Here is a 20,532-nt window from a genome sequence, read left to right on the forward strand (position 1 = left end):
GCAACAACAAAAAAATAGCCGGGCATTGTGGCAGGCGCCTGTAGTCCCAGCTGCTCGGGAGGCTGAGGCAAGAGAGTCGCATAAGCCCAAGAGTTAGAAGTTGCTGTGAGCCGTGTGACGCCACGGCACTCTACCCGAGGGCGGTACAGTGAGACTCTGTCTCTACAAAAAAAAATAGTCAAGCGTGGCTCAGTGGCTAGGGTACCAGCCACATACATAGAGCTGGTGAGTTTGAATCCAGTCTAGGCCTGCCAAACAACAATGACAATTGCAATTAAAAAAAAATAATAATAACCAGGCGTTGTGATGGGTGCCTATAGTCCCAGCTACTTGGGAGGCTGAGGCAAGAGAATTGTTTAAGCCCAGGAGTTTGAGGTTGCTGTGAGCTGTGATGCCACAGCACTCTACCAAAGGCGACATAGTGACACTCTGTCTGAAAAAAAAAAATAGCAGGCATTGTAGTAGGTTACTGTAGTCCCAGCTACTTGGGAGGCTGAGGCAAGAGAATCACTTGAGCCCAAGAGTTTGAGGTTGCTGTGAGCTGTGATGCCATAGCACTCTACTGAGGGTAAAAAAATAAAGTTCAGAATACTCACGTCAGCATCACATAACACTTTACTTTGCAGCTGTTAAAAGCCACAGAAGATAATTCAAGGTAATACGGATTAGTTAGGCTTTTTTAAAAAAAGACCTAAATGAGAATTCAGATTCCCATTCGAAAAGAATATTATCCTTGTTCTACGAGGGGAAGGAAAAAGCAGAAAGTACACACACTGGTTTCCTTCATCCAAATCCTCCAAGATTTCACAGGACACCCAGCTTTCTTTTCCACACCCCATCTTAAAATCAAAACCAAATAAACACTCAGGCCTGGGCTGACCCCAACCTATGGCTCATTGTACTTGAGACTATGCTTTTTCGGTTGTTGCCTTCCATGCCGTAATCAACATGTCCTACAACACTGCTGAGTACTTGGCAGAGAGCAAGCACAGACACCACCCCTGTATTCACAGTAAGAGGGACTGCACTACTCGTAGAGGCAGTGTTTTACACAACTGCTCCACCAGAGGGGCACGCTGGCTCTGGGAGGCTGAGGTGGGAGAATCACTGGAGGGCAGGAGTTTTAACACCAGCCTGAGGAAGAACAAGATCCCATCTCCACAAAAAAACAGAAAAATGAGTTAGGTGTGGTGGTGCGTGCCTATAGACCCAGTTGCTCAGGAGGCTGAGGCAGGAGAATGGCTGGAGCCCAGGAGTTTGAAGTTGCAGTGAACTATGATGACACCACTGCACTCTAGCTTGGGAGACAGAGCAAGGTCCTGTCTTAAAGAAAAACAAAAAATAAGAAAACTACTCTACTGTAAGAATCCCCAGGATCCTTCCTAAAAATACAGGTTCTCAGACCCTCAAACCAAAATATAACAGAATACAGCTACCTTGGAAAACAGCCTGGTGGGGCGGTGCCTGTGGCTTAGTGGGAAGGGCGCCACCCCCATATACCGAGGGTGGCGGGTTCAAACCCAGCCCCAGCCAAACTGCAACCAAAAAACAAAACAGAACAAAAAAACAAAAAAAATAGCCTGGTGGTTCTTCAAAGTCTACATGCATGCTATATACATGTACACGTGCTACAACCTAGGTAAACCCTGAAATAATCACGTTAAGTAAAAGAAGGCAGTCAAAGAAGACCTATATTATAAGAGTCCATTTACATGCGATATCTAATCCAGGTAAATCCGCAGAAACAGGTAGCAGACTGGGGACTGCCAGGGACTTTGGGTAGGGCAAATAGGGGGTGGTTGCTTAATGGGTATAGAGCTTCCTTTTGGGGTAATGAAAATGTTCTGGAATTAGTGGTGATGGCTGCCAACTCTGTGAATATACAAAACCGCTGGACTGTATTCTTTGAAGGGGTTATTTTTTAAATGGGCTCCCTGGGCTCACCTTAAATGTACTGAACCAGACTAATCACCCAGGTCCCCCTTCCCTGCTACTTGGGTATGTTTCTAACCATATATATTTTCCCTTTTCTTTTTCTTTCTTTCTCAAACACAGATACTGTGTTTATGTATGTGTGTGTTTATATAATGGGTAAAGGCCAGGCATACTTATTAGACAATTATCATAGAACAGTTGAATTTCAATTTTCCATCTGAGGTTTCAGCCTCTCCTGTTTCTCAGCCTGGGAAGTTTCAAAGGGTCTATAGAACATCAAAAGAACATGATATTGGAAAAACTTCTTCAAGGACCCCAAGAGAAACCAAACACACCCAAAACACAAAGTACCTAAAACCTTATAGAACAGGCTCCAAAATATACGTCACAAACAACCGTGGGAAGGTGAGATGCAAATAGAAGCTGGAAATCAGGACTCAACTGAAGATACTAGGTAAGCTGTATGTCTGGATTATCCATGCTGTGTAACTAAGATAAATAATGGGATCAATTGTCCTTTTGGAATGAAAGATGTCTTTATAACAACTCTAAGCTCATTGGGAGAAAAACTGAAAACAACTCAACAGTAAAGGACTAGTTACAGAAATTATTGTACCACCACACTGAGGAAATTATATAAAGAGAACAAGGCACATGTACATGTATGTTTTGATGTATAAAGATGCCTCTGACATATTAAATGTAAAAAGGCATATAGGTGTACACAGTGTGAGACTATCTTTGCAAAGAAAAAAATGTGTATATACTTATGTACAGGCAAAAAAAAAAAAAAAAAAAAGGAAAAAACAAAAGCCAGGCAAAATAAATGCCAAATTAGTACAAATGTCTTTATGGTAGAATGATTACCCCTAAGACATGGAATCAACTCAAGTACCCATCAATGCATGAATGGATTAACAAACTGTGATATATGTATACCATGGAATGCTATTCAGCCATAAAAAAGATGGTGACTTTACATCTTTTGTATTTACCTGGATGGAGTTGAAGAACATTCATTCTTCTTAGTAAAGTACCATAAAAAATGGAAAAGCAAATATCTAATGTACTCTACTTACATGAGACCAACAGAAAACAACTACACTCCCACATGAGAAAAAAAAAACACAATTAAATTCAAGTGGGGGGAAGGAAGAGGAAAGAAAGGGGCGGGGTTGGAGACACGGGTATCAGTAAACTCTCATCTCTGGGCACAATGGAAGGGTATACAGCACAACCCCTGGGTGAAGGGCACAACTACAACCTGAACTTTGCCTAACAAATGCAAATGATGTAATGTAATCACAAATCCAAGACCAGCCTGAGCAAGAGCCAGACCCCATCTCTACTAAAAATAGAAAAACTAAGGCAAGAGGATCACTTTGAGCACAAGAGTTAGAGGCTGCTGTGAGCTACAATGATGCTGTGGCACTCTACCCAGGGCGAGAGCTTGAGACTCTGTCTCAAAAAAAAAAAAAAGAAAAGAAAAATAAATGCCAGACTAGTTGCTGTGATCCTGGAGTGGTAGATGAGAATGAAGGAAAATCAGATCTTTCACTAACTGCTACTAGGTTACAGGTTTGGAATTTAAAGATAAATATTTGAAATAATATTTCTTGAGTATATAAAGATAAATAACGTTTGCTGTGAAATTCTGAGTTACAGAAATGCAGAAAACAAGACCAGGTATGGTAGCTCATGCCTGTAGTCCTAGCACTCTGGGAGGCCCAGGTGGGTAGATCACCTGAGCTCAGGAGTTTGAGACCAGCCTGAGCCAGAGTAAGACCCTATTTCTAAAAATAGCTGGGCATTATGGTGGGTGCCTGTAGGTCCCAGCAATTTGGGAGGCTGAAGTAAGTAAGCCCAACAGTTTGAGGTTGCTGTGAGCTATGATGCCACAACACTCTACCAAGGGTGACAAAGTGAGACTCTGTCTCAAAAAAAAAAAGAAAGAAATGTTGAAAACAGAGAGTGAGCAATACAGCAAAACGGTAGTTCTAAGGAGCATCCCTCTTCGTACTTAACCAGAGCAGAGCAAGCCCCGGCAGAGGGGGCGGCCACACGCTGCGTGGACTCTGCACTCCTGCTACCCCGTGCCTTGTCTACGTAAGGCACATAGTTAGGCACAACCTAGGGTGGCCCACACTTTGTGGGGACCGACCAGGAATGTTGCTCCGCACAGGATGCCTCTGTGATTAGCTCCATGAAGTGAGTTGGACTTCAGACTTGAAGCTCTTCAGGCAGCTCCACTGGCAAGGATTCTTCTTAAGGCTTTGAAAATGTTTCACACTGTGCTCTAGGACCTCTTCTGGCTCCTGCAGATAACTCAGGGCCGTGGTCGCCCACAGGCACACCCACCTGAAGAGCCCCACCCATATCTGATTTGCGTACTGAGGCACTGAATACCTCTCTGGCTCAACAATAGGGTTCCTTGTTCCATGTCAGTCAACTGGACAACTGTCGGAAAGCTTCAAAATGCTTAGAATTAAGATGCAGGTTGCTCATTGTCTACAAGAGCAAAAATGTGGAAAAAGTCCAAATATTTTTCAATGGGAGTTTGGAGCGGGAACAAAAGTGCAAAGTTAGGGGAAATATTATAACTTATAGCACTTCCAAAAAAATGAAATAGAATACAGAACAGTCATTACAGTGACAAGAGTCAGGGTGGGGAGAGATCAAGTTCTGATAAGCCAGAAAAAGCTTATGAAAAACACTGTAGAAGTCACAACCCCATTTTATTTCTTCTTTTTCTTTTTGTTTTTAGGACAGAGTCTCAAACTTTGATAGAGTGCCGGGGCATCATATCTCACAGCAACCTCAAACTCTTAGGGCTCAAGTGATCCTCTTGCCTCAGCTTCCCAAGCAGCTGGGACTACGGGTGCCCACCACAGTCCTCAGCTATTTTTAGAGATGGAATCTTGCTCTAGTTCAGGCTGGTATGGAACTCCTGAGCTCAAGCAATCCACTCGCTTCGGCCTCCCAGAGTGCTAGGATTATATGCATGAGCCACCATCCGCCTGGCCCCTGTTTTATTTCTAAGGGGGAGGGAAGTGCATGCATATATGAGAACGTGGAGAGATGAGTAAGGAAGAGAAGACGAGGGGAAGGAAGGCAGCACAGAGAGGCAGAGAGAACAGAAGAATGATGAAGCCTGGCACAGTGGCATGCCCCCGTGGTCCCAGCTATTCTGGAGGCCAAAGTGGGAGGGTCACTCGAGGAGTTCAAGTCCAACCTGGGCAACATAGCAAGAATGAATAATGCATATTTTTAAATGGTATATAAAACAAAAAATCCAAATTGTTAACAGCATATTTTGGGGGGTAAAATGAAGAAGAGAACGATCATATTACTGGGGACTTTCATCTTGGGGCTATTTGCTTTTTAAAAGTCCTATATTTCTGTATTGTTGACATGTTTTTAAATGAGCATTCTGAACTTTTATGATAAAATCACATACATATTGCCCATATTTTCAATTGGATGCAGGACAATATCCCCTGAACACTCTCAACACATGAAATAATAAATTCCAATTTGACTATGACCTATAGGAATAAATTCATCCTGTGTCTTTGGCATTGGTGATATGGAATAGGATTCAATCATGAATCCTAAGAGACAGTCAGGAAGTGATAACCCAGTCCACCCTCAGAGATGCCTTTTTTTTTTTTTTAATAATACATTAGGTCTGTGCTAATGGAAAGCTTTACTATGAGGCAGAGTCATAAACTCCTGAGGTTAAATAAGCCCTCAAAGGTAATTCACTCTACTCCCAGACCTTCAGTTCATCATAAGCCCTCCCAGATAACTCAGACAGACAGCTATCCCAGTCCAGGAAAATCTAGTAAGGAAAATATCGCAATTTCTTAAGACAAAATGTTCCAAGGGGTTAAAGACTCCTATCCCTTGAATATACTTTATTAAAATAGGTTCTAGCCACAAGAATTATCACTCTCTCGAGGTCTATAAATACTACTGCAAAACATCTTTCCCAGTCTTTAAGATTTTTTATCCCTATATAAGTGTAGGTTTTGATTGACAATGTAATGGAAACTACTGTGTACAGAAAACATTAGGGCATGTCCTATTCCTGCAAACTGTTTCAATGAAGATGATGTGCTATCACCAAGAGACCGGGGTGCCTTTGGTAAAGCTCAAGTTCCAAATGACCAATGTATTCAACAGCAAATCAGCAATAGAGATTGAATACCATTTTTTACTAAACTAAGTTTTTGTAATAAAACATATTCAAGCTTGAGGATTTAGGAGTCACTATTTTGGTGATATGTACACAGAGCAAGAGTTAAAGAAATATGAATGCCGGGCGGCGCCTGTGGCTCAGTGAGCAGGGCGCCAGCCCCATATGCCGAGGGTGGCGGGTTCAAACCCAGCCCCGGCCAAACTGCAACAAAAAAAATGGCTGGGCGTTGTGGCGGGCGCCTGTAGTCCTAGCTACTCGGGAGGCTGAGGCAGGAGAATCGCTCTAAGCCCAGGAGTTGGAGGTTGTTGTGAGCTGTGATGCCACAGCACTCTACCGAGGGCCATAAAGTGAGACTCTGTCTCTACAAAAAAAAAAAAAAAAAAAAAGAATACCATTTTTTACTAAACTAAGTTTTTGTAATAAAACATATTCAAGCTTGAGGATTTAGGAGTCACTATTTTGGTGATATGTACACAGAGCAAGAGTTAAAGAAATATGAATGCCGGGCGGCGCCTGTGGCTCAGTCGGTAGGGCGCCAGCCCCATATACTGAGGGTGGCAGGTTCAAGCCCAGCCCCGGCCAAACTGCAACCAAAAAAATAGCTGGGCGTTGTGGTGGGCGCCTGTAGTCCCAACTGCCTGGGAGGCTGAGGCAAGAGAATCGCTTGAGCCCAGGAGTTGGAGGTTGCTGTGAGCTGTGTGAGGCCACGGCACTCTACCCAGGGCCATAAAGTGAGACTCTGTCTCTACAAAAATAAAAAAAAGAAATATGAATGCCTAGGAACAACTAAATACCTCACTAATGCTTGTTACCAACAACAGCTTCATCTAACCTTGATTTTGCCACCTGATTTAAGCACAATGTCCTTTAATTTCACTCTGAATATCAATAGAATGTGAAAACCCCAGTTGGTTTTATATAAATTACTTCCCAGTTTCAGCAGTACACACACTGCCTCTTTCATCTCTGAACTGTCAAGGCACATTCAGTCCATGTGCTGCCTAACTCCTGCCTCTGGGACACTGCTGCGTGGCTCACTCCTCTCTCATCCCTGTAGCAGCTCATGTGAGTTGTGTGCTCTTTCTGTGAATATCAGGCCCATTGCAGCATGGCTCACCCCTCTCTCATCTTTGTAGTGGCTCATGTGAGTTGTGTGCTCTCTCTGTGAATATCAGGCCCACTGCAGCATGGCTCACCCCTCTCTCATCCCTGTAGCAGCTCATGTGAGTTGCGTGCTCTCTCTGTGAATATCAGGCCCACTGCAGCATGGCTCACCCCTCTCATCCCTGTAGTAGCTCATGTGAGTTGCGTGCTCTCTCTGTGAATATCAGGCCCACTGTAGCATGGTTCACCCCTCTCTCATCCTTGTAGTGGCTCATGTGAGTTGCGTGCTCTCTCTGTGAATATCAGGCCCACTGCAGCAGGCTCACCCCTCTCTCATCCCTGTAGTAACTCATGTGAGTTGTGTGCTCTCTCTGGGAATATCAGGCCTACAATTCCTCAAGCAAGAAATTCTGGTTCTTTGTTTCCTAAATAAGTTTACCTAATGTTCAGTCTACCATAGTTGACTGGAACTAACCTTTCACAGGGAGGTATAGTGATTAAAAGAGCATTTTAAGTCAGAAAAGGCTGCTTATTCACTGGACAAATCCTGAGCCTCAGTTTCCTCATCTGTAAAATGAAGATAAACCACCTATCTAATAACATACGCTGAATAAAACTATTTTGCTGGGAGTTCAGACCCTCAACAATGAGGCCTCAAACTATGACAGTGACTTGGTCTCCAATTCATTCTTCCAGGTGTACCGGTGTCCCAGCCTCCAGGCCTTTACCTGTGCTGTTGCCTCAACCCAGAACGCCCCCTGCCTCACTTCAGCATATGCAGCCCTGACTTCTCAGGTTCTTCAATGAAGCTCTTTTGCCCATTCAAATCAAGGGTGATTTCTCTAATTTCCTGGCAAATCTTATGTACCTGCTGCCCTGTGCAATAACTGTGAATAGACCTGCTCTCCTGGACCAGCATGCACTCTCTTTACGTACGTTATTGTTCCCAGCACAATGCTTGGCACAGTGGCTTGCATGTAAAAATGACCAGGATCGCCGACAGGAGGAAACAAATTATAGGGCTTACCACTGCCAGGAGTTGAGAGAACTTAAGGCAGAGACTTACCCTTACCCCTTTTCTATGGGTTCCATCAGTGGCTGCCATCTAGCCCGGGCTCTTACATTCTCCAACACAGACAGATCATGCATGAACAAGGTGTGAACGTGGATGACAAGCATCATGCATCTGCTCACCTGTGAACTGTTCCAGCTAAAATAATCTACTTTTGGCCGGCACAGTGACTCACACCTGTAATCCTAGCACCCTGGGAGGCCAAGGCAGGTGGATTGCTTGAGCTCATGAGTTTGACACCAGCCTGAACAAGAGTGTGACCCCATCTCTGCTAAAAATAGAAAAACCAACCAGGAGTTATGGCAGGCGCCTATAGTCCAAGCTACTCAGGAGACTGAGGCAGGAGAATTGCTCAAGCCCAAGAGTTTGAGGTTGATGTGAGCTGTGACACTAGGGCACTCTACCCAGGACAACAGAGTGAGACTCTATCTAAAAACAAAAACATAAACTCCAAAGACTTGACAAGTATGGGAACTGTTCTCATTCTGCACATGCCACTCTTGACTCCCCAGGAAGAGGAAATACAAAATTATTTTTCTCTTCCACACGATTGTCCCAGGTGATTTCCCTTAGTCATTATAGTTCCCAGTGGCGCCATGATACTGGTCATGCACCCCTAATCCTAAATCTGGAAGGCTCCAAAATCTGAAACTTTTTGAGCAAACCAGAGAGATGAGACCTGATGGCGCTGGCACTCTTACAGGGGCAAGCAGACAATTACTTACATATTTACTAGCTAAATAACAATGTCGTTAAGTGCAAGGAAGGAAGAGCATGTGTGTGATGACACATGGTACAGGACAAGCTGACCTCACTCTCTGTTTGTCTAGGGATGTGGGGGGGGGGTAGAGAAGGTGGGTTCTGAAGGATGAAGATACAAAAAAATAAAAGAAAGTAAAATTTAAAAAAAGGTACAGAACCCCAAAGAAGGTGGGCAAATTATTAGTGATAATAACAAAAAATAAAAAATTCTTTTTACCACTATTTTGCTTTAATTGTTCTTTCTATTCTGTTTCAGCCTTGGAGGACCTGCAAATCTCTTATTTCCAGTATAACTCAGCAGTTTAAACCTGAAAAGAAGAACGGCTCTCCTATAGATTCCTCCAGCTTTTGTATATAAGAAATAACTTGTCTTTTGAAACTCTGAAACCAAAGAGCTGTGATACTGTATATAGTTAGCTCCCAACCCCCAGGCATACTTCCATCATTTGAGGGAAGATAATACTTGCTGAGCAGCTACTGTGTGCCAGCGGGCCAGGTGCGTTAGCCAGGTCTGACCTAATACTCAACAGACAGACACGACTGTCATCAAATCTACTTTACAGAAAGGGAAACTGAGGCACAGAAAGGTGGACTTGTCCATTGGCATCTGGCTTATGAGAGTCACAATGGGAACACTGCAGGAAGGAGAGTCAAAGCCACTGTTCATTAGGGCCTCATCCTATATCCTACTATTGGCCAATTACACCATATAACTCCACATCTCTAGGCTTCGGCTCAGGCCAATTACTCTGCATGGAATATCAACAGTCCCTTCCTTCTCCCCTTCCACTGTCCTCATAAACCTACCTTCTTCTTTTATGACCCACCTTAAATACTACTTCTAATACCCACCCCCCATTAGAAACTATAAAGATAAAGGAACAAAGGTTAAAATAAAGAGCAAAACAATCTGCTCTTGCTGTGGCTGGTAACTAATCTTGAAAGAGCCATTGACAAACAAGGGCAAGAAGTTATCTAGAGAAGGGGTGGAAAGAAGAGATAAACAGACAATCACAGGTCACAGGCTAGCTGAAAAGCAAATGACCAAATAATTGGTCTGCAAGTTCTTTGTTTCTCCAAAATACCCTGGGGCAGGGGTGGGGGCAAGAGCTTCTGCACCAAATCTCTGCACAATCCAGTCTCCATGCCCATATGCACAAAGGAACAGAGCTGGGAGAGTCGGGCCTCCCCGTGAGGAGCCTGCGTCAGCATCCTGCACTGGCCTGCCTCAGGGTTCAACGGGAGTTTACTTGTTGGGCTGGACTCAGCCTTGGCAAAGCCGCAGCCAGATAAATAAGACACAACCAAGGCTGGATTAGGGAAGGCAAGAAAGCGAACTCCAGGGAGGCAGATATTTTATAACCAGCTGAAAAGGGAGGATGTTTAGGGAGGCAAACAAAAGTGGCCTATTTCCATAAGCTTCGTTTAATTTATATTTAGCCTTCCCATGCTCAGTAATTGAATGCATTATTTATTTTGGCCAGCAGTCACGGCGTGTGGCTTTCAGAACAAAAATAATAGGCTTTTACATTTAGTACCATAGCATTCAGAGATTTGAGTAAAAATCATCAGCTAAATTATTAAACATGCAGTGGACGCCACATTCCTGCTCTCTGGCAGGAGGTTAAAGTGTCTGGGGTGGGCGGCAGGCGAGGAGCTCCAAGTTTCAACATTGGGGTGCCATCCACATCTGTGCACAGAGCCCGTGACAGGGACCCAGGGACACAAACAGGGAGGGAGGGCAGTACAACAGGGAGAAAACCATTCACTGCTCTCCTTGACCAGTTCTTGGGAGCACCAAATATTTGATGATGGATAAGCCTTTATTTAGCTTTTTGTTTTGCTTAAAAAAAAAAAAAAAATAGCATGAAGCCTTTTCTTGGGATCTAGTCATAAATTTTCTAAGATGTACAAGATTCAAAATAATGGTCCTGATTTTATAAAGGGGGAAGAAGACAGACCTAGGCTTGCTTTACTTGCAGTTTGCAACTCTGATATCTGGAGTTCACAGTCCATTCCTAACACCACGGGTGAAATCAAACTGAGGTGTTCTCATCTGGGTCTACTATGCCTGCACTTTCTCAGAGACAACCAGTTCAGAAGAAGACTTACAATTTCTAACATCTAAGGAAGCATTTTCTAATTTTCACTTTGCATATCATCTGATTTTTTGTGCTATTCATTTTTGAAAATTCTGTTTGTTGCTAACCCATCATCCTTACCACAGCATGAACTAAGAGAAAGTTCCCTGTTGACAAAGCACACAAGGACTGGTGCCTGTCCTAGTGGGGAGAAGGGGTGTCCCAGACCCTAAACAAGTAAACAAACACACAGTTAAGAAATGTCCGGTCATGGGCCAGGCGCAGTGGCTCACGCCTGTAACCCCAGCACTCTGGCAGGCCAAGGTGGGTGGACTGCTTGAGCTCACAAGTTTGAGACCAGCCTGAGTAAAAGCAAGACCCTGTCTCCAAACATAGCTGGTTGATGTGGCAGGTGCCTGTAGTCCTGCTAGTTGGGAGGCTGAGGCAAGAGAATCACTTAAGCACAAGAGTTTGAGGTTGCAGTGAGCTATGATAATGCCACGGCATTCTACCAATGGTGACAAAGTGAGACTCTGTCTCCAAAAAACAAACAAAACAAACAAAGAAACAAAAAAAGAAATGTCAGCGTATGGAATGTGCAGTGATGAGACTGAGGATCATGGCACAGAGTACTGTAGACTGGGGAGAGTGATTAGGAGAGGTTTCCCTGAAGGGCTGTGGCTTGCTTCTCACCATCTGCCTTGCAATAAAAAATCAAAAAAAAAATGCAAATATCTGGGGAAAGATCATTCTAGAAAGAGGGAACAACAAGCACAAAGGTTCTGAATTGGGACACAACTCAGTATGCTCAAAGAACAGAAAAAGGCCTGCATGGCTAACCCCTGTGGGAGGAGAGGATGGAAAGCAGGCAGTACCAGATCCCAGAGAGACTCAGAGGCCGTGTGTGGTTGCATGGGGAAGCTACTGCCAGTTCCCTAGGAGTTGAAAGCAAAATCAAGCAGAACTTAAAAATGTTCTCAGACAGCAACCATGTATGAAGACATCACTGCCCAGAGCTGACTCACCTGAATCAAGATTCAGATGAACCCCAGAACCGCCATGCCAGTGGTTAAAAGAATGGACGGGCTGGGCACACTGACACACCCCTGTAATCCTAGCACTCTGGGAGGCCAAGGCCATTGTTTGAGCTTGGGAGTTCAAGATCAGATGAGCAAGAGAGTGAGACTCCATTTCTACTAAAAATAAAAAAAAATTAGCAGGGTATCATGATGGGTACCTGTAGTCCCATCTACTCAGGAGGGTGAGGCAAGAAGATCGCTTAAGCCCAGGAGTTTGAGGTTGCTCTGGGCTATAATGATGCCATGGCATTCTACCGAGGCTGACAAAAACTATGTCTCAAAGAAAAAAAAAAAAAGAAAGAAAGAAAAAGAAAAGCATGGAGCAATAACCACTCTCCCATTCAAGCCACCAGCAGCTAGTGGTGAGAGGCTATCCATGGCAAAATCCAGTGGTTCTCAACCTTCCTAATGCTGTGACCCTTTAATACAATTCCTCAGGTTGTGGTGACCCCCAACCATAAAATTATTTTCGTTGCTACTTCATAACTATAATTTTGCTACTGTTATGAATCGTAATATAAATACCTAATATGCAGGATGGTCTTAGGTGACCCCTGTGAAAGGGTCATTCAACCCCCAAAGGGATCATGACTCAAAGGTTGAGAACCGCTGGATAATCCATGAGGTTGGGGGGAACCATCCCCGAAAACATCAGTCAACCTCCTACAGTGTTAAGGAAGTCCCCTAGTATTCATTTAAACCGCCCAGTCAATCTTGTGGTAAAGGGCTCAGCCTTGAGCCCCACAGATTGGGAACTGAGAGCTGGCTTAATGACTCAGGACCTACCTGGGCAAACCACTTCGTCACTCCCTGCCTCAGTTTTCTAACCTGGGCAATGAGGCACCAACCATAGGAACAGCCTCATGTGGCTGTTAGGAGGATAAAGTGAGATCATGTATGGAAAGGGCTTGTCACATAACAAATGCTCCATAAATGTCACACCAAGATCTCTTTTACCCTCTGTGTTACAGCCTGTGGGTGGATGCTTTGCTGGTGACCTGACTGCAAGTCCTTGGCATATACTGTCCCAGGTGAGGACCAGGGTGTTCTGAAGAAAACACCTAGGACTCTCCACCTGAAAGCATTCTCTTGGCTCAGATGTGAAGCAGGCCAGAATGCCAGGAAATTGATGTCCCAGGAGCAACATTCAGCTGATGACAGATGGGAGCAAGGGGTAAACAGCTTGTCTTCTTTGCCCCTCAGGTGGAGTAAAGCTGAGTGTGTTTCATACCATCTGCCTGACGGGAATGAACCTCACCTGCCCAAAACATCACCCTGCTCGCAAGTGCCCCTCTGTTCCCTTCCTTCCCTTCCCCAACTCGCTTCCCCGTTACATCTCTGAAACTCGGCTGGGATCGCTTCCTTCCAAATAAACTATCCCTTGCACCCTTGCCTCGTGGATGGTTCCTGTGGGTAGTACAGAAAGATCAGTCTTGGGAAGAATCTTTATCCCAAACTTCAAGATACAGGGTATTCATTTACACAGATTAGATTCTCTGGGGGTGTCTCCGGGGGTTCAAACACAGAAACAAACATCACATCCACCACAACAAATGAGAGGTTAGGCAGTCCGAACCTCTCAAATTCTCTAGGCATGTTTAGCTCAGGATGTCTGCTGCTTGGCCTATTCTGTCTGAGACAGATTCAAGAAAGTACTTATAGGAAGAATGTCTGTGCTCGATCATCTGTCTGACTCTACCAACGTGTATGTGTCTGATGTGCTTCCTACTAGAGAAACAGATTTAAAACTCATCATTTATTGATCTTTTTTTCTTTCCTCCCTAAAGGAATCTCTCTCTTTTCACACACATGCACGTACGCAGACACAGCTTTCCAAAGCAGCAATGCAGCGCTGACAGAATGAAGGGCTTACCTTGGGAGAGACACTGGTTGGCCAGGGCCACCTGACCAGAATGCAGGTAGAGATTGAGACGTGTGAAGATCCCCACCAGGGAGGGGATGGTGATGAAGCAGTAGGCAACACAGGCCTGGAAAGAAAGGGCGAAGCACAGCAGGTACATCAGCAACACCATCCTGGTAAATCAATACTCCTCTCACCCACCGCCCATTTCCACACAAAAACACTTAAATCAGTGACTCCCTCCGTCTCTCTGTACCATCTGATGAAAGAATGGAGAGGGGAATGATAGTATACAAAAAAGCAAACCCTCGTCCATCCTTGCAGGAAGTAAATAAGTTAACGCCTAACGTTGATAAACTAAGAAGCAACCGTTTCAACAGATTCCTTAAAAATATGGAAGCAACCAGGGAAGCTGCTTGGAAAGGTTTGGGATGCTGACCCTGAGGCACAAGGCACCAGGTGAGGAAAGCAGGGCCAGGGTGCTTATTTCTCACTGTAATCTTTTCAGCATAATTTCATTTTTAAAACATGGACATGTATTGCTTTGTTAACATTTTGAGCAGCATCAAATTTGATAACATTTTGAGCTGAAAAATTTTTTTAAAGTTCAGCATCACTTTTATTCAGAGGAAAAACAGGCCTTCCAGTTACAGGCACATATTACTATATCAGTAATACACAAATTACCATATCAGAAAGTATTTTATAATGGCATAAAAATATAGTAATATTATATTGTTATTTTATTAGAGAAAATTAGAGCCAATTTGGCTGGTACATTAAAATGCAAAACCACCTCTCATCCACCTCCTTAGAACACATTCAAATTCAGACTTTTTTGATCTTTCTTTTGAAAACATTAAGGAAATGGATGATCCCATAGATACTCAAGGAAAAATTAATCCCCAAAATTGATACTTAACCACTCTTATCAGGACATACTTGTCTTTTTCTGGGAAGAGTTATTTAGTAACCTGCAAAGTAAACAGCCCACTGGAGTTCCAAATCTGAGAGCCCTTATCTTTAGAACATACCCGGACGAATGCAGCTGTCTTTCTGGAATGATTTCCTTTCATCACTTTTCTCGTTTCCATTGCCAAGCGGTTCACACTCTGAATTTGTTAATAAATACAACAGTAACAGTAGTGAAATGATGGCTAACTCAGACTAACATCTTCCATAGAGAGTTGAACGTTAACTACAGACAGACAGTGAGAACAAGCTAATCAAGACTGGTTAGCACTGAACCCTAAAATGCCAGAAGGGTCACCAGCCCTGATTCAATCTTGGCTTGAGCAAACATCTCCAAGAGGGTAGAAAAAAGGCACTCACTCACTTAGTCATGCCTATCGATCAGCAGTAAAAATCATCATTTTCTGGTTTAATGAATAGCCTGGGTTCACTTACTCCAATTCCGGAATGCCCCCCACACTGAGCTTAAAGATTGTAAAGATCTTGAGAAACCTCCAAATCTGAGAGCAGACCACACAATTCAGCTACGCAATACTAACAATAAGAACAGTAAAGACAGAAATCACATCATTACCTACAGTGTCCCAGATGCTATTCTAATAGCTGTACGTTCATTAGTTCACCTAATCCTCACGATCCCACAGGGTAGATATTATAACCTCCCTGGCTTTACAGATAAGATCTCTACATTTAGGTCTTAAACTTAAGACCTTAACTTAGGCTAAGTAACCTACCAACCAGCGAACAAATACATACAAAGACTTTTCTCCTTGAATAGCTCTTTTCTCCTTAAAGTCATTCAAGAGCCTTAGGGAACCCTTCCACAGATACAAAAAACATTGGACCTAAGGTTCCCAGACTGGGCAACATGGTGCCTAAGGTACTGCACTAAAAATTTTTTTAGGGAAACCAGCAATATTTGGTGTTCAACACTGTGCAGAGGGCCAGTGTTTGGGCAGCATTAAATTCCTTTATGAATTTGGGCAGCATTAAATTCCTTCCAACCACGTCGTATACTTTTGAAATGGTTTCTGCAGCTACCGTGATAAAAACCAAGTACTGTGTAAAAATCAACACGAAAGAGGAAATAAGGGTAGGTGGCCAATCTGAGTGTAAATTTTAGGAAGTTGTGAAATGCCTAGTAGATACACACACCTCATTAGTAATTACAATCATTTAAGCATGAAATAAAAATAATACTTAAGTTGTCTCAACCTAACATCTTTTTTTGAGATAGAGTCACTATGTCGGCCCTTGGCAGAGTGCTGTTGCATCACAGCTCACAGCAAACTCAAACTCTTGGGCTTAAGAGATTCTCTTGCCTCAGCCTCCCGAGTAGCTGGGACTACAGGCGCCTGCCACAATGCCTGGCTATTTTTTTGTTGTAGTTGTCATTGTTGTTTAGCAGGCTGGGGCTGGGTTCAAACCCGCCAGCCCTGGAGTATATGGCGGGCACCCTAACAGGCGCCGACCCCAGAGTCTCACTTTCTGACCCTCAGTAGAGTGCCATGGTTCACAGCAACGTCAAATTCTTGGGTTCACAAGTGATTCTCTTGCCTCAACCTCCTAAGTAGATGGGACTACAGGCACCCACCGCAAAGCCCGGCTATTTTTAGAGACTCGGTCTCGCTCTAGCTCAGGCTGGTCTCAACCTCTGAGCTTAAGCAATGCACCCAACTTGGCCTTCCAGAGTTCAACCTAACATCTCAATGAACAGAATTGTTATTAAACCTTTTGAATGGGGGATGAAAAGTTACAGAAGATGCCATGATCCCAGAAACGTGGATACCTCTGGACAGGAGGCAAGAAGTACTGGCCAGTACTTCTATAACTAATCAGTGCAAATCACTTAACTCTTTGCTGCTGGCATGCAGAAATGAGAAAATGCAAATTTCAGGAAAAAAGGAGGCTCAAAAAACTATCCAAAGATTTAAGCAAAGTTGTAGATTTACTAACCTTTAAGAACCCGCCTTTCATACACTAGAGAACAGTAACAATCGAGGCTAGAAGAATCCTAGATTAAGACTGGGATGTAGATGATCAATAAACATTTATCAAGAGAACAAACTAATGAATGAGAATCCTTACGTGAATCAACTGCACAAGAACAGGTTCCAGATTGCAAAACATTGACCTGGACTCCACATAAAAACTTAGCTGTTGTTCAAAATCACGGCCAAAGGAAACCTACAATCAAGGAGAAAGATGTTGAGCAGGCCAATATTATTTTCAAAGAAAATACAAGCAAAAAAAAAAAAACCACACAAAAACCTCCATGCACACACAGTATAACTGAAGTAGTATTATGACTATTTCATCTTTATGACACGGGCATTGAACTAGAACAGGAAAAGTCAAAGGGTACAAAACAGAAGCTCAAAGTGTAAATAGAATTTTCCAGGCTTAGAAGGAAACCACTGGAAAGAGAATAATGGAATTTTGTTTGTCAGCTGTGGCCTTTTCACAGAACATAAATTTGGTTGTTGGCAGCCATTTGTCAGAAGGCTTTCCCTAAAAACAGTCATAACTGTCTGCTTCCTGATGGGAGATCCAACCTCAGCAGCTTACTGGTGGTTGCTGTAAACACAGGTGGAAAATTTTCTATCATTAAAAATCCCTTCTTTTCCTTTTTCTTCAGATTTATGAACAGCTGAATAGTAGGAAAAACTCTACTACATCAATCATTTTGTCCAGAGGAGGTTTAACATTGCTATTTCTATTATAGCTATCAAGTTTTTTTTTTTTTTTTTTTTTTTTAATAGAGACAGAGTCTTACTTTATCACCCTTGGTAGAGTGCTGTGGCATCTCACAGCTCATAGCAACCTCCAACTCCTGAGCTTAGGCAATTCTCTTGCCTTAGCCTCCTGAGTAGCTGGGACCACAGGCGCCCGCCACAACGCCCAGATATTTTTTTGTTGCAGTTTGGCTGTGGCCGGATTTGAACCCACTACCCTCAGTATATAGGGCCTGCACTCTACCCACTGAGCCACAGGCGCCTCCCAGTTATCAGATTTCACATCTTATTTCCTCATATTCTTTATAACTCAGTAAATTTCAGGCAAAACTATAAAAAGATAAATACCTCACGATCAGTATATAAACTAAGAGCAAAGAAGAGTCACCTGGGAAAATCCATACGTATGTTTCTTAATGTGGAAGTTGAAAAGCTAATTCTGAATTTTCATCAAAACTGATTTGATATTTTATCTACAGTCAGGCAGACAGTTAAACCAACCCCTACTGTTGAACAAATCATAATTTCAAGGTTATTTACAAAGTGACCTCATCAGTTTCATCTTGGTCAGAGCTGGTTTTGACCTCTCTACTAAAACAGAAGATGCAGGCTGCACTTGGTGTTTTAGCTTTGAGGCAAAGACGGTTCAGGCTAAGATGGTATAATGGTGAAATGTTTCTAAAGAAGGCTGTAATAATCCCTTCTACTCTGCTGTCCTTTTACAACATCCCTTTGGACGCTCCCCATCAAGAGGTAGAGTCTCCACCCTCCATGGTGGGGGAGGGGGAGATGTCCTGTGACTTGTGGCCAACAAAATGCCATGGAACGTAGCGTAGGTTCATTCTGCGATCTCTAAACCTCAGCCTTCAAAGCCCGTGCAGCTCCATTTACGCCAGCACCATGTAAGAGGGCTCCACTAAGAACACTGACTGGAAAGAGAACACTAGAGAGAGGAAAAGAGGCCACGTGGAAGAAAACTGAGTTGCCTCAGCCTACAGGAAGTGCCATGGCCCTGGGGCATCCTGCTGAGGTGGGCCTGTGAGCGAGGCCACCCCAAATCCTCCAGTTTGATTTTGCCACATCAGTAGACACTACTTGGGTCATTCTGGTTACACAGCCAATCCACAGAATTGTAGAAACTAATAAAACACTCTTATTTAAAGCCACTAAGTTTGGGGACGAGTTGTTACACAGCAGTAGATAAGCAAGATGGGTGGGATTGGGGACAGTTGGTATTCTGCCCCCCACCCCCAGCATGGTTTCCTCCATCATCTGATGATCAGCACTTCAGGGACTTCTTCTCTCTACTCTTGGTCCTGGTGATTTGGGTCACCCAGATGTGGAAATGACCCTCAGGCCTAGCCAACAGGTGTGTTCGGGCTCGAAACCCAAAGAGACTCAATCCTAGGACTTCTGCTGGAGCCGCTCATGCTGGGCTGCAGTGCTGGGGGGAAGGGAAACTGTGAGCTGTCACGGGGACCGATCCCACCTCAGCAGGATGCCCACAGGGCAGGGCACTGAGCCAAAGAGGAACGTGGACAGCAGGTGCTGAGGACATCACGGAGGTCCTGAAGCCAGCTGTGCCTTTGGAGAGTTCCGCCACTGGACTTCTCGTCATGAATGCCAAGAAATGTCCCTCCCCACTTTTTACCCCCTTAAGCCAGTTTGTGTTGGCTCTCTTTGCTCCCAGGAGAGTGCTGGCTAATGTAAGATGTTTTCTAATTTCATCTTATCTCAGTAAGAATGAAAAGCACCATGGAACATAATGTTAACTGCTTTCACCAGCATGAGGATAAACAATTACATCACATTTCCAAGTGCACTAAAACTTCTTCCCTAATACTTACCATTTTTATAAATCCATTTATCAAATATGCCAGCATTCTTTTCTCATCTTCAAGAGTGAGTGCACTAAGATCAATAATAGTACATAATTAACACTGAGGCAATAAAGGAAGGGATCTAAAAAAAAACATAAGAAGTTAAAAAATTTCAAAAGTAAGAACATTTTGCATTTTTCTAGATTTAAACCCCCTCCCCCAAACAGGCTGCTTATTTTTCTTTTGATAAAAATATGTAACCCAAATTAACACAATTTCAATGTATTTCTCACCTCCCTCAAAGATGCTATTCTCAAGATATACTTATTAACAGGAAAATAAAAGATAAACTTTCTCTTCCTTGGAATTTGGGGAGCAAGATCTAATTCTACCTTTCAGAAAAATTTTGTTCAACAAATTATAAAAAATTTCCAACATACAGCAAAGTTGAAAGAACTTTCCAGCAAACATCCATACACCCATCATCAAGATCCTACCATTACCATTTTACAATACTTGCTTTATCATAGAATTTTCTGTTCCCCTTGCCGTCCAACAACCCATCTTATTTTTCAGATGTACCTTAAAGTAAATCACAGATCTCAGTTGCTATAGTTTAATAGGAAACTCACACAAGTACAAATAAGAAAATGTTGAATCCTTACAGTTTTGATTATATACGTGAAGGCCTATATACAGTAGAACTTCTGTAAGTTGACCACCCAAGGGAGTGGAACAAACTGGTCAACATAAGCAACTTGGCCTACTGTCCTGATGTTACATATTGTCCATGTCTGGTCTATGAAAATTAGGTCAACTTAAGGAGGTGGTAAATGTACAGAAGGGATCAGCTATGAAGGTTCTAGTGTAGTTCCTCAAATTTATTCTCAAAAAATTTTAAGAGCCCAGA

General features: G+C 43.2%; 1 protein-coding gene across 1 annotated transcript in view; it reads right to left on the bottom strand.

Moving 5' to 3' along the window:
- The window catches only part of VPS35L (VPS35 endosomal protein sorting factor like), a 149,365-nt gene that overhangs the window by 28,452 nt on the left and 100,381 nt on the right, over nt 1–20,532 (bottom strand). The window contains exons 23-26 of the mRNA XM_053556248.1: nt 19,650–19,713; nt 17,156–17,254; nt 15,130–15,207; nt 14,108–14,222 (exon numbers count right to left, since the gene is read on the bottom strand). Of these exons, the coding sequence (XP_053412223.1) occupies nt 14,108–14,222; nt 15,130–15,207; nt 17,156–17,254; nt 19,650–19,713 (356 nt within the window). The remainder of the gene's footprint in view (nt 1–14,107; nt 14,223–15,129; nt 15,208–17,155; nt 17,255–19,649; nt 19,714–20,532) is intronic.

This window comes from Nycticebus coucang, chromosome 12, assembly GCF_027406575.1.
Source record: "Nycticebus coucang isolate mNycCou1 chromosome 12, mNycCou1.pri, whole genome shotgun sequence".
NCBI lineage: Eukaryota > Metazoa > Chordata > Mammalia > Primates > Lorisidae > Nycticebus > Nycticebus coucang.